General features: G+C 38.3%; 1 protein-coding gene across 3 annotated transcripts in view; it reads right to left on the reverse strand.

The window, feature by feature from the left end:
• Nucleotides 1–15,247, reverse strand: part of ATP10D (ATPase phospholipid transporting 10D (putative)) — a 135,098-nt gene that overhangs the window by 74,332 nt on the left and 45,519 nt on the right. For 2 of the 3 annotated variants that reach the window (XM_059923059.1, XM_059923061.1), the window contains exons 2-3: nucleotides 6,693–7,009; nucleotides 4,243–4,437 (exon numbers count right to left, since the gene is read on the reverse strand). In XM_059923059.1, the coding sequence (XP_059779042.1) occupies nucleotides 4,243–4,437; nucleotides 6,693–6,973 (476 nt within the window). In that variant the 5' untranslated portion in view covers nucleotides 6,974–7,009. Of the gene's footprint in view, nucleotides 1–4,242; nucleotides 4,438–6,692; nucleotides 7,010–15,247 lie in introns of those variants that run through there. The other variant, XM_059923060.1, reaches the window with a different exon arrangement.

The following is a 15,247-nucleotide window of genomic DNA, read 5'->3' on the forward strand; positions in this document are numbered from 1 at the left end:
AATGAAGGGAACTGGAGTTTAGCTAGTTTACATAATTTGCCCAAGGCTACACAGCTACTAAGTGAAGGAATCACGATTAGAACTTTTTAGAATAAGCTAAAAAAGCAAACAAACACACCGTAACAACTCTAAACTAGCACTAAAAATCAGCAATTATTTATGTATAAGACTTTGTATTTAAAAATACATATAAGTATTCTTTCCATTTGCTAAATTTAGCATTAGCTGAGCAATCTTAAAATTGGTCAAAATATGGATTTTGTTCATCATATAATCACTGTAAAATCCTATTTCCTACAGCTAATTTTTGAAGGCAGAGACTATATGAACATTTCACCTCTCTATCCCTGGCACATAATAAGCATTTAAATGTCATCAAATGATTCACAGCACTGTTTCAGTAAAGTGCTCTATGACTTTAAAATAAAAACCATGAACTATTTTTTCATTTTTTCTATACATCAATTTTTCTGGTTCCCTTTAGATTAGACATGAGTATAAGAAAAAAAAAGAGAACTAATTTTTCCTTATTTAAGTACAGTTCACATCATCTTACAAAAGAGAAAAAAGTTATTTTGTTTTCTATAATAGGTCTTTAAAATCAGTTTTGGGAAAGCCACGGAAGAATTCTAATAATGAACAAAATTCAGAATCCTACAGGTTTTGGCTTAAATATCACTTATTCAGAGAAGTCTTCCCTAATCATTGGCTCATGTAACACTGAAGACAAATTTCCACTATCAGGACAAGGATTTGAGTTATTGTTCTCCCAAAACAACAACAAAAAAATTATGTCATCTGGTTGAACTCTTGGTCAGTCAAGTGAACTTAAATTTGTTCAGAATATACTTGTTTATTATAAAACTAAACTTTTAAACTTAGGTATCATTTATTCTGACTTGGAAACTAGAATAGAACAGAATCTCTAGTCTGACAAATTTAGAATTAGTGTCTTATGAAAGTTGAGTCTGTATCAGAGCACTGAAATCAACCCAAGAAATATGCCAAATGCTCTGAGATCTCAGAATAGTGACAGCATATGTCCAATGGAGCCTCTGAAGTCTTTCCAAAGGCTGAAACAGGTGCCTACCTTTGGGCTCAAAACTCAGTCTTTTAGCTCTTCACATTTTCTCCCTTGAGGATTTACGTCAAACTCCTAACTCGTAAAGGGACTGACGACTTTGAAATTTCTCTCTGTAGCTTTTCCTTCCTTTGAGAACTTCTGTAATATGTGTGCCCTATTTGCCCACTGGGCATTTCCACTTAGATGCCTGTCTTACTATCATTTACAGTTCACTCACCTGAGATGAATTTAATGATCCCTGTTTCTATCAGTGGTACTTTTATCCTCCAAAGCAGAAAAAAAAAAATCACAAAAGTTCACCATATTCCACTGGGTTCTTCTTCATAGTATCTCTTCTATGAATCCCCTCCTGTACTTAGCATCTACTCCCAGTAGTACCCTGGATTGATTAGTAGAGGCAGATCTATACAGAAGCTATTCCCATGACCTGAGAGGACCAATCCTCCTAAAGCACAACCTTTACCATGTTACTTCTTAACTCAAAAGATGCATTCTCTACCACTAAAGGAAAATATCTGTGACGGTTAATTTTATGAGTCAATTTCACTGGGCCACAGGATGCCCAGGTATTTGGTTCAACGTTATTTCTAGGTGTGTCTGTGAGTGTTTCTGGAAGAGATTAGCGTTTGAATTGGTGAACTGAGTAAAGCAGATGGCCCTCCCCAGTGTGGGTGGGCACCACCCAATCCGTTGAGGGCCTGAATAGAACAAAAAGGTGAAGGAAGGTTGAATTCACTCTCTGCCTGACTGACTGAGCTGGGACACTGATCCACCCTTGACACTCCTGATTCTTAGGCCTTCATTCTTGGACTGGAATCTACACCATCGCTCTCTGGCCTTCAAACTACACTGCTGGCCTTCCTGGGACTCCAGCTTGCAGATGGAAGATAGTGGGACTCTTAGCCTCCACAATCCCATGAGCCAATTCCTTGTAATAAATCTTATTCCTATTGATTCTGTTTCTCTGGAGAACTCTTTTACTCAATGTCTAAGCAGTATCCTGGTCATGGAGCGCCTCCAACAGTAGGCTTCAAACTCCGTCTCTAACTTTTTATTTCTGATTACTGCCCCTTTCCTTTGTTACTCCCTTCAGGCCAAGTTAACACACTCACTCACTATCCTCAGAATATTCCATAAGTGTTCCAGACTCTGAAATGAAAACAAGTAACACCAAACCCTTACTTGTAAAGCAATTAACATATTCAGAATTTCACAGATCTATTCCTAATGATGACTTTTTAAGAAGTAGATACATTTCTCATGAAAGGGAACTCCAGAGAATTAACATTATAAACTTTGTAATTTATTTTCATAAAAGCCACCCAAATAACGACTTAAATATATTCCTTCTTGAAAAGGGAACCCTCCTACACTGTGGGTGTGAATGTAAATTGGTGCAGCCACTGTGGAAAACAGTATGGAGGTTCCTTAAAAAACTAAAGATAGAGCTACCATATGATCCAGCAATCCTACTCCTGGGTGTATATCCAGAAAAAAAACATAATTTGAAAAGATACATGCATCCTGATATTCATAGCAGCACTATTTACAATAGTCAAGACATGGAAGCAACCTTAAGTGTCCATCGACAGATGAATGGATAAAGAAGGTAAAGTATACACATACACGTACACACACACACACACACACACACACACACACACACACACCACACACACTGGAATACTATTCAGTCATAAAAAAAGAATGAAATAATGCCATTTACAGCAACATGGATGCAACTAGAAATCATACTAAGTGAAGTAAGTCAGAAAGAGACAAATACTATATGATATCACTTATATGTGGAACCTAAAATATGACACAAATGAACTTATCTATGAAACAAACAGACTCACAGACATAGAGAACAAACTTGTGGTTGCCAAGGGGGAGGGCAGTGGGGGAGGATGGACTGGGAGTTTGAGATAAGCAGATGCAAACTATTATATATAGAATGGATAGACAATAAGGTCCTACTGTATAGCACATGGAACTATAATCAGTATCCTGTAATAAATCATCATGGAAAACAATATAAAAAAGAATGTATATACATATAACTGAATCACTTTGCTGTACAGCAGAAATTAACAACATTGTAAATCAACTATACTTCAGTAAAATAAATTTTAAAATATATTCCTCCTCTTTGATCTAGTAATTGCATTACTAATTATAATGCTGAAATAATCATAGATCTTCAACACTTTTGTATAAGAATACTCACTGAAACATACATTCTCAAAATTATATAAATATGGGAAATGTTAAATTACCTTAGAGTCATATTATAGACAATGCAGCTATTAAAAGTACTTTCTTGAAGGTTAAAGACATGGGAAATGTTTATGGTGTAATCTTAGGCTAAAAGAATTAGAATAAAATATATGTAGCAGAATCCCAATTTTGTAAACCATCCCCCATGGGTTTACCCCTACCACACATGCACATGACTTGAAGGAATACATCCCAGCGTGATAAATAATCGTCTCCGGACACTAGCATTGTAGCATTCGTAAATGTAGTCATTAATAAACAGCAGAGTTCACAACTCACCTTAATGGACTTTACTCTTGGCTTTCTATTTCATAAATACTGGAAATACAAGTCTCCAACAGAGCACATGTGCTTCTGAAAAGACCTATTACGAACGCCCTCTGTGGTTGCCGCAGCAGGAAGGGTTTTATAGGCTGCTGGCTTTGTGCACAAAAAAGAACACACTTCTCCATTTCTCACAATTCCTTTCCTCCACAGGAAGCTCATCTTCTCTCTTTTCATATCCCATGTTGTTTTTCCATATTCATTCATATTTTTCATATCCCATCCTTTCTTAATCCCAAATTGTAACATCTAGGATTAAAAACTATCTGCTTGCTTTCCTTCTTACAGTTTGAAGTTTAATTCTTTCAGTTCCACTTATTCCTAAATTATAGAAGTTCTTGCTTTATCAGCTCCTGGGGTGACAATGGCTTACACATTATTGTTTTCCTATGATGCCTGAATTTAATTCCCTGTAGGACTTGAATAAATATTAGTTGAAAACACCACCCCCCCTCCCAAAGTGTCCTAGTTACACCGAAGGGGGAAAAAGTAACATTCTGCGTGTTTCTAAATGATGCCTGTGCATTCCCCAGCACAACTCCTGTTACACTTACCTACTGTAAACTTTAGTTACTAAGTTGTTGATCTGCTTGTCAAGTTTGTATTTTCGGTAATCTTCCAAGCCATCTTTAATTGCAATAATTGTAAGGACAGCCACCAGAGGCAGCATCGTAATTTCCTTTTGGAAGGCTTCTACCAAAGGCACCCAGTTCAGGACAACTAGAAACAGGAAATATAAATTGGCGACTCTGCAACCCAAACACACACAAGGAGGTATTAACAAATCATGTAAAAGCCTGCAGCAAAAGAGGCAAAAGACCTAACGGTGTTTCCCTACAAGTTTCTATCAGCTGATTTTGGATGCTACAAAACAGAGAGAACTAGCAAAATCTAACAAATCTGAATGAACAATTTATTACCCCCCCAGACATCTGGCTTGAGCATACTTTAATAAATGTGAGATATTATTTATTACATATATTATAGTAATATTGCAATGTGACAGTTGTGAGTTGGATAACACATAATATAAATATAAAGCACAGTAGGAAGTACTATTTTCTTTTCAAAAGTTCAAAAAACTTAAGAGGAAATTCAGAGTTAATGTGTTGTAAAACCAAAAAACAAAATAACAAAAACCAACTCTCTAACTTTCAGAAGTTAATTTGATTGTCCAAACATAAGATTCAAACAAGGCTCAAAATACTGGGTCGGCCAAAAAGTTCCATAAAATCTTACGGAAAAACCCCAACAAACTTTTTTGGCCAGCCCAATAATTAGAAAAGCCAGAGGGTTTGCTTTTCCCTAAGATCAATGTTTCCATTTCTGCTTTTATGCTACTCAGAACCAATTTTTTAAGGAACTTCCTCTATTCCTCTATTTTATATATTCAAATATTTCCCCACTGGACCCTAAGGCAAATTCAGGCAGCCTCTTGCCTTAAAAGAAACAAACAAAATCTCAATCTTGCATGGTTCCTTGAATTTTTATCACATACTTTTCCCATAACCAAACTTCTCAAAATAATCTACACGTAGCCCTCCTTCCTCACCTCTAATTCCTTTTATGCTGAAATTTTTTTCTTAGCCCTTTTCGCTATTTCTGTGGCTTCAATGATTTCCATGTGAACTACATCCAAATCTATAGGGCTAGGCCCTGAACTCTGTTCAAGTTCCAGGTTCTAATTCCATCAAGGGCACTAGATTGCAAGCTCCCATAGACAGAAATACCCACAGCAGTTAAAGCCATTAATTCAATAAATTCACATCCGTACTTTAACCATATCCACTGTTCCATGAATGTATATAAAATGAAAAATGAGAATGAATGTATGTGGAATGAATAATAAATGCTGAGAATCTCTATACTGATATTAGCATCTCAAACTCATCATTTACAAAAACAAAATAATCTTCTAGCCAAGCTTCTTTTTACTCCTGTCATTCCTTTTTCTGTTAATCCTCCTGGTCATCACATCTCAACTTGTTCACATCATCTTTTGACTCCTTTCACTTAATTCCCTACATCTAATCCATAGTATCTGTAATGGATTATCCTCCTTTTTAACCCCACATTGTTCTAAGTTCAGGTCTCCGTTACAACTCTCCGGGATATATGCAGCATTTTCCTAAATGTTTTCTCCTGCCTTCAACTTGCCTCTAATTGCATTAGTCACAGAGGACTACTTCCCAGGCCTCCAGCAAATCTTCTATGCTACTGCCATTCTGCTTTTACTCATATTCCTTCCTCCATCTGAAATGTGATTTGCAGACACCTCTGCCTTGAACATCTTAACCTTCATAATTAAGTTCACATGCCACTCCCCTTCTATTGCTCTGGCTAGTAGTATTATTTCTCTTTTTGAGGTCTCCATCCTAGCTGGTAGCACCTTATAACACTCATCACATCCACTATGCCTTTTCATTGTATAAACATCTTGTTTCCCTTGCTAAATATAAAACTCTGTAAGGAAAGAAGCACCATTTAGCCTTGCATTCCCTTCAATACCTAACCTGATCGGAGGGCTTCCATAAATACATATTACTCTGAATTATGTCTTTGTTTCACCTAACCTTACAGCTTACACTGAATTTGCCTCAGAGCTCTATTTTCTCCTATTATCAAGAAGAAAAAGCCAGAATTAAAATACACCATGGTTTAATGGAAAGAACACCAAAGCAAGAGTGAGAAGACTCAAGGCTATAGTCCCTCATCTGCTTTTGGCATCACACTCGCTAAACCACTGTGCCAAACTTAGTTTCCTAATCTGTAATATGAAGGTAACAATATCGTCTCTTGTCATGAGAAAGCATCTTATAAATTATAAAGTATTATGTGAATGTAAGAGGTCATCGTTCCACAACAGACTCTACCAGCATTGTCAAAGATAATGTCACAAGCCTTAGGCTTAGGTAACAACGTTATGAAAATGAAAAACCTTATATATCAATTAGAATGACAAAGAACATTCTAAGATTTTTTTTTTCCCCAAAAATAAAAGTACCTGTGAAATTGTTCAAATAAATTTCTTGGCACAAAATTCAAAAGCGTGTACTTTGTTGTCCGTATTCTGTTATTCACGTAGGTTCCAGAAAACTTTTCATACTCGTCCTGGAGGTGGGGAACAACAACCCGGTGCTTTCCTGCCAGTGTGGGGGTCTGGGAGGACTTGCCCCTGCAGGCAAGCAAAGAGGAATAGCTGTATGGCCTCTCATGATCGTCCCTGTTTGCACCGCCAGTCAGCCGCTGCCAGTGATATCCGGCCCATCGAAGAGGCTCAGTCATGTCCAAATGCGGTGAGATCCAGGTTGTGTAGGTAATCTGGCAAAACAAAGAAAAACCCACTAAAATACTTCTCATAAGCTTCTGGAAAGTCTTAAAGAATAGTAATAATAGTAAAATTAAATTTTTTTTCTATACTAAATAAACAAATGACTCAATGGTTCAAGGTATCAATGTGAGAGTAAAACGAGTCACTGGAACTCCGTTTTAACCAGATCTTTACGAAATAGAGCATACACCTTCTGCCTCATGGGCTGATCACCTGATCACCTAAGCAACAAGAGACAGCCCCTAAAAGGCTACTCCACAACTTGAGGCAAATAATTTGGGCTTACTACGTACAAGTCTCTTAACTTATCTAATCATCAGTTTTCTCATCCGTGAAACGGGACTGTCACACACGTCAGGAAATTGTTATGAGGATTAAGGGAATAACATGTAAATCACCTAGCATAAAGCCTGATATACAATCAGCAGTCAGTAAAACCCATTCTGTGCAGATAACAAAAATGGGGGCTTCCCTGGTGGCGCAGTGGTTGAGAGTCTGCCTGCCAATGCAGGGGACACGGGTTCGAGCCCTGGTCTGGGAAGATCCCACATGCCACGGAGCGACTGGGCCCGTGAGCCACAATTACTGAGCCTGCGCGTCTGGAGCCTGTGCTCCGCAACAAGAGAGGCCGCGATGGTGAGAGGCCCGCGCACCGTGATGAAGAGTGGCCCCCGCTTGCCACAACTAGAGAAAGCCCTCGCACAGAAACGAAGACCCAACACAGCCATAAATAAAATAAATAAATAAAATTTAAAAAAAGAAAAAAGAAAATACTCCCTATTTCACTAAAAAAAAATGGCCACAAATGCTTTCCATCCCTGTATGCCCATCCTTTTACCCAACAAGTGGTGAAGTCTTTCTCTACCCATTGCAGCTACGCTTGCCCATGTGCCTTGCTTTGGCTAATGAAACACTAGCAAACCTGATACAAGCAGAGGCTTGAAAAGTGCTTGCTCACGGGACTTACCTGACTCCATTTTTCCCACTACCACATGCCTGAGCCTAGGCTGGTCTCCTGGATGAGGAGTACTCCTGACCCACTTAGCAACTATTGCTCCTGTCAACATATGGATGAGGCCACTGACTGCCAGCTGACTGCCAACACGTGAGTGTGCCCAGAGGACACAATCTAGCACCGAGATAAGCTGTCCCAACTGAGCACAACCCCAACTGCCAACCCACCAAACTGAGTCAGTAGAAGTTATGCCACCATGTTTTGGGGGTGGTGTGATAGAAAACAAAACCTAACTCCTATCTAATCTCTTCCTTATTTTCCTCATTTTCAAGTGTTTCTTATTTTCCAAGAAATTCAGCCCTGACTAGAACGTATGTCCATTAATTTAAAAAAGGAAAAAAAAAAGCTAACATTTATTAAGAGCACACTCTAGTCCAAGCACTTTGCAAAGCGTTTTACATGCCTTATCGTATCTAGTATTTACAACAATCTTATGATACAGTCATTATTTCCATTTTACGAAAGAGGAAACAGGCTTAGAGAAGTTTAGTGATATGCTGAAATTCCTGTGATTAGTAAGTAGGTAAGGCTGACTCAAATCAAATCTTTCCAACTCAACAGTCTGCTTTTAACTGTTAATGTGCTTCATTTAACTTTGTATCCAGAGCAGCTGGCACTTAGTAGATACCCAAAGTTCATCCAGCAGGCTACGAGCATGTCAGCAAGTGTGCGGAGGGAAAGGTCTGGAGGCCTTGCTTTCTATTCTTGCTTTATCAATGTCATTGCATTTACTTGATCGTTTTAGGTTGGAGTGCACCTCTGGAGATTTTTAGTAAATCTGTGGGTGTGTCCTGATAATATGAATTGGTAACAAAACTCCCCAGATGAATCTGATTCAGGTGGTCCATGACTGCATTTGCAGAAAAACTAGGTCATGTGCTAGAAACAACACTGGCTAGGGACACAGAGATGATTAAGACCTGGATCCTCATCGCTAGGATCTCAGGGTCTAGGTGAGGCAATAGGTATGTAAATATATAAATGCAATCCCAAGTGCAAAATAGTGTTCAAGGCACTGAAATAGTCTGGGCAAATTATTTAAGCTTGCTTCCTTCCTAAGCTTCATTTTAAGTTTATAACATGTCTATTGACTATTTTCTCTAAAGTGTTATACTAATCAGAAATTAATAGTTTCCCCCTAAGGACGTTAAAACTGTATCCAGCGTTCATGGATCTGAAATCATAAATCATTACCTAGCAGCACTGAAAGATCTGGTCCTATTCTAGTAATTCTAGTGAATCACTATTTTTAATAATCCATTCTAGCTAATACACTTGTTTACTCTATATTGGTCTTTAAGCAATCCCAGGGATTACAGTTATGTAGCATCACTTTATCACTGTATTTACAGAAAATAAGTTGAATCACAAATAATCTCACAAGAACTCATCAGATCTTTAAAATTTATATGATCTAAAGCAAACAAATAACAGGCAGAAAGTCACTTTTAATGGGAAGAATACACTGGCCTCCAAATGTGTGTATTTGTGCCTGGATATTGGACAATATCCAATTGGATACTGGACAATACATAGCGTCTACTGTTAGTGAGAGAAAATACCCATAAAGTTGGTTTTATCAGTTTTATACTAGTAATGGAAACAGTTTCTACCCCATCAGTTTGCTGCCCTTTGGAGTTTGCTCTCTCACTTATCTGTCCATAGAGAGCTAAATCAATGTAAACTGGTCAAAATAATCCTATCTTTTCAATATAATGTTTTAAAAATCTGTCTCTGAAGTAATTTGAAAAGCCTAGTTTTCACTTCAGTGCAGTTGACCATCGAACAATGTAGGGGTTAGGAGTGCCCGCCTTCCTCAAAGTAGAAAATCTACCCATAACTTGTACTTGGCCATCCATTTCCACAGTTCCTAGGCATCCGCAGATGCAACCAACTAGGATTTGGTAGTATTGTAATATTTACTACTGAAAAATATCCGAGTATAAGTGGATCCCTGAAATTCAAACCTGCATTGTTCAAGGGTCAACTGCATATAAAAATAGCTTCTTAACCTATAACTAGTAATGAGAGCTTGGAGTTATTAAAGTAGTTCATAACATCTCCCCAGAATAAGGATGTAAGATAGTGCTTTATCAATGAATCAATAGATAATGTAAAATACTTAACACAAGCACTAAGGGCTTTTCATGCATTTCATCCCATCAGGTGACCATTATGACAAACCTCATAATTTTCAGAAGGTTGAAATTAGTACCAATTTTATATTATTTCTGGCAACTTTAAAAGAGAAGTTTTCACTTGCAATTAAATTCTTATTAAGACAGAGCAGTGTGTATCCCTCTAGGGTCCACAATCTCACACAACAATCTAGATTCTACTTAGATTTTTAAATTTCGGAATACAATTTCTTCAGAACGAAAACTTAGAAATAATTAAACAAATACAGCACGTAGGGGGTGTTAACTTCAGGTAATTCATAGTGTATGTCAAGAACTTCACCTTTCCCCATTCACTGAGTTCTGAAGAGGCAATTCTACGAATGGAAAACATTTCATTGCCAAAGTATCCCTAGGTCCTCTGTGCCTTTTCAGTGCCCTTAGACTTGCATTAGTTGCTCTATTCACTCACATATTGTCCTCCCCCTTCTCCCTTTTCATTCTCAAGGAATTTCAGTAAAGATAGAATTGGGGCTGGCTCACTGCCCTCTCTTCAGCATCCTCTCTCGGTCATGGAGTCTCTGTCCTACTCTCCAAGGCCATGTGGCTTATCATTTTGTAATGTCCCTCCCTCCCTTCAGCACTGCCACTCTTGCCTGAAAAGTAATTATTGGATCGAAGGACTGATATATATAAGATAAAACAGCGGTCCCCAACCTTTTTGGCACCAGGGACCAGTTTCGTGGAAGACAGTTTTTCCACAGATGGGGGGCGGGGGGGATAGTTCAGGCAGTAATGTGAGCCATGGGGAGCGGTAGATGAAGCTTTCGCTGGCCCGTCCACTCACTGCTCACCTCTGGCCCGCGGGTGGAGAGGGGGTGTTGGGGACCCCCGAGATAGAGAAGTTGTTAATGTTTTCAAGGGATTGAACAAAAAGGACCAAGTGTGGAGGTAATTAACATGTGGTAAAAATTCTTTCAAATTTCCAGCTTAGAATTTTTACCATCTTAGATCGAGGAGGAATGACCAAGGATCTATCAATATTTAGTCACTCTAGCTCAGTGCTTACAAAATTTGTTAACTACCAGGCCAGTAAGAAATACATTCTATGATGCAACCTGGAACACAGACACACACATACACACATACAGCTAAAACAAAGTCCTACAGAACAATTCTTGCCCTTCCTACTTGCCACGCATGCATCTTCTATCCTACTCTATTCTCTTTCTCAGTCTCTCTCATTTTAATACTGGTCAAGCTGCACTGAATTGGTTTCAAGGTTCACTAATATGTTGCTCTACACACTTGGGAGAGACACTGATTGCATGTGGATCCACATGGGTTGAAAGCATACATGGAAGTGGACAGAGCCATTTTTAGCTCCTCTGATAGTAGAAAGGCACTGAAAAACAGCAGGTAGACTAGAAGACTCAGGGGAGGGCAACACTTTTCCCAGTAGCAAGAAGCCAGAAGTAGCCTTTTCATCCTTCCCCATCTCCCCCGGCAAAGTTAAAAGTATACTGATACTTAGAGAAGGCTTCATTATTAATATTTCACATAAATATTCAGAAAAAATTCTTTAAGATATGAAAGGAAAGCGAATCACAGTAAATCATACCTCATCAAGAATCAGCAAGAATCATGACATTATAAAGCTTAGACTTTAGAGATTATTTAATCTAGAAGTCACATACCAGTAGCCCTTAAGCAAAATTCTACCCAATGATGTATTTTGTATCATGGTGTTGCCAAACACATTGTTTTACATTTTCTGAATATAGGACTAACATTTTAAAATGGAGAGAAATTTACATAAAATACTGATAATTAGCTTCTCTTAAAAAGAAAAAAATACAGAATATTGGGCACATATTTTCACATGGTAACAAATGTTGAAGCTTTTTCATCACAGCCCCTGACCCTAACCCTGCATTTTCTGGTTCACCTATTTTAATTGAGTGAATGAGCACTCTGATCACCACTTTTTGACAAATCAAATTCCTCCTGCTCTATAGACCCAGGTTTGAATGTCGGTTGCATCACTTAATAGCTCTGTGGCCTATGTAACTGACCTCCTAGCCTCAGCTTGCTAGTGAATAGAATGAGATGCCGTTAAGAGTCATGGGGCACACTGCAGATGAACAATGTTCATTCTTTTCCCCACTCTTCTCCTTGGCTGTTTCTCAGCATAAATAAGTCAAGGTTGGAAACCCTGTAAATTGAGCTAAAGTCCGAACTTTCAACACACTGCTTGCAAATTAAAGCTGTCCAAGTCTAAGTAAATGTTCTATTTATCTGTTGATACTTGAGAAGTAAGCAGCATTCAGTAGGATACAAATAGAAATCCAAACAATCACAAAAGACAGCTAGACATAAACTGACCTTCAGACCACCTGATCTCATCCTCAACCGTTTGCTCTAAAATTCATTCTGTTTGTGAACAAACTGTATTCCACTTGGGCGGTGTTTTCCAAGCTCCCCTGACTGACAAGAGTGCCCTGAGGGCCCTGTTAATCAGTCCCCTGGGCACTTCCCCTGGAGATTCTGATTCAGAGGCTATAGAATGGGGCCCACCAATGTGTAATTTAATAAGTACCCAGGTGACTTATCAAGGAGGTTGCAAAGTATAACCTATACCCTGCAACTGTGCAAATGCTGCCCTCTCTTTCTAGCAGGCTTATCCAGTCGTATTCCCACTCACCACATCAGCCTCTCTTCACCCTCTAGACTGTTTTAGCTTTACCTTAGAGTAGGGGAGATGGAGAAGGATCCACACAGGAGATACAATGGGGCATTCCCTTCTCTGCTCCCATAACAGTCCTGAGCACGGCTCAGTCACTGGTCCTGCTACAGTGGGCTGCAGGTAGCTTCATTCTTCAAAGTCAGGGAACACAGCTAAGTCCCGTCCAGACTCCACAGAGTCTAATGCTTGGCCAAAGTGAGGATGATCAACAAATGACCATCGATCATTGAATTTTACAGAAAAGTAATAGTATGGGAAATGGAAACAAAAACACCCTGTTTCCTCTTTCACAGCTCAGCCTGGCTTTCTTTCCGCAAAAGGAAAAGATGAAAGTTTGAGGCAACAGAAGCAGTCAATTTCAGCTTGTGACTGCATCATTCTACCTTTATTAACAGAAGGAATCTGCTCCTCCAGGCCTGAAAGACTTTTTCAGGAAATCATTCTTTCCTTCTAGATTTGTAAGACCAATAAGCGTATATTAGTGATTAAGAGCATAGACTCAGGAGCCAGACACCGACATCAATTCCTGGCACCTCCACTTGCCACCTAACCTTGATCAAAGGATTGTTGTGAGGATTAAGTGAGTTAATATATGTAAAGCCCTTAGAGCAGGGTGTGAACCACAGTAAGTGCTAAGTAAAGATTAACAACTGTGGTGATAATCTGAGAAATGTTCTCCCAAGTACAGTATTTATTCAGAAGTATTAATTGAGAATTGGTATGCATGGTATTGATAGTAACAACTATATCCAGTTACTCATTTATGTTTAATTTCTTCAAGTATATGTAACTCACACTCAACCACCTGGTCACACACAGCTTTAGCAACTTTGCTCTTCATTGAACTGGAGAATCTGCCAGGCAACCAACTAGCTGAGCAGAGCAATACTCTCTCAACTGTTCCCAGGGGTAAAAAGAGCAACCCTGTGGACAAAAGCTCCAATGAACAACTTATTGTGAAGCATTTTTAGGATCTTTCAATAACATCATTCGTAATTCTAAGATTTAACCCACTCCAGGAAGAGCCAACTTGTCATGGTTTTCTGCTAATAAACTAGATGGTTCCATGCTTTATTTGACCTGATACTCTGCCACTGATTGGAACCCTGCCTTGAGAATTAACACAAAATTTTAAAAATATACCAAGAATGAAGTGCTTAAAGGTCAATTATCACTTGGAACAAGAAAGAATGTTTTAGACCTGGATATATTACTCCTGAATGAGCTTCTGTCCTTAAAGGTAGAAAGAAGACTGAGTATTTCATTCAAAAAAACAAAAACAAAAAGAACTATAGTTTACACAGGTTTTATTAGTCTCCATTCTTAACTTCGTTTTTAGTTTAACAGCAACCTACTACTATGTGAAAATCTGGATTACAACAAACTTGCTGCTGGTTAGTGATGGAAAAATACCATTAAAGATTAACTACATGAAAAGGACTGCATGTTCCTAGGCTCAGCATGGCTACTTGAAGCCTAATATTACCCAGAAATGCAGTGTCCAAAGCCACCTGACTCTGGACACCTTGCTTTAAGTGACATTAACATTTTATCTGGAATTTAGAAGTTAATTAATATGACCACAGATCCTAAAGATCAAGATTCTTAATACGTGTTAACACTAGGAGAGAGGGATTGGATAGGAGATTAATACAAACCAAAAGCTACATACACCCAACTTGCAATACTATTTCATAGCAAGGCAACTATGTGGTAGAAAAAACACATTTTATTGTAATAAACATTTATTACCATCATATAAATATCTGTACTAAAAACATGTAAGTATAAACTTCTTTATAATTGCCACTTATGAATATTGTTGGAAAAGCTCAATAAAATTTAGCAAATGAAATACAACTCAAAAGAACGGCTGCTGGTGGTCTGGAAGGGTTGACAGCATCCTCAACTGACAGCCAGCAAGAAAAAAGAGACCTAGGCCCTACAACCACAAGGAACCTGAATTCTGCCAGAAACTTGAATAAAGTTGGAAGCGGATTCTTCCCCAGAGTTTTCAGAGGAGAACTCAGTCTGGATGACATCTTAATCTCAGCCTTTGAGAACCTGAGCAAAAAAACCTAATCTCACTGTACCTGGACTTCTGACCTACAGAATTATACACTATACAGTAAGCTGGAGTTGTTTTAAGCCACTAAATTTCTAATTATTTATAGAAAATTAACGCAGAGGGTCCAAAAGTAGATCCTTGTATAAATAGGAAGGTAATATATGGCATAAGTGGAATTTCAACTTGGGTAAATGGTAATTTGTTTAATAACTCTGGAATAAATGGTCATCCAACTTGAAAACAAGAAAGCTAAATTCCTACTCTATCCATTAAAAATAGAGC

This window comes from Balaenoptera ricei, chromosome 5 (assembly GCF_028023285.1).
Source record: "Balaenoptera ricei isolate mBalRic1 chromosome 5, mBalRic1.hap2, whole genome shotgun sequence".
NCBI classification, from domain to species: Eukaryota; Metazoa; Chordata; class Mammalia; order Artiodactyla; family Balaenopteridae; genus Balaenoptera; species Balaenoptera ricei.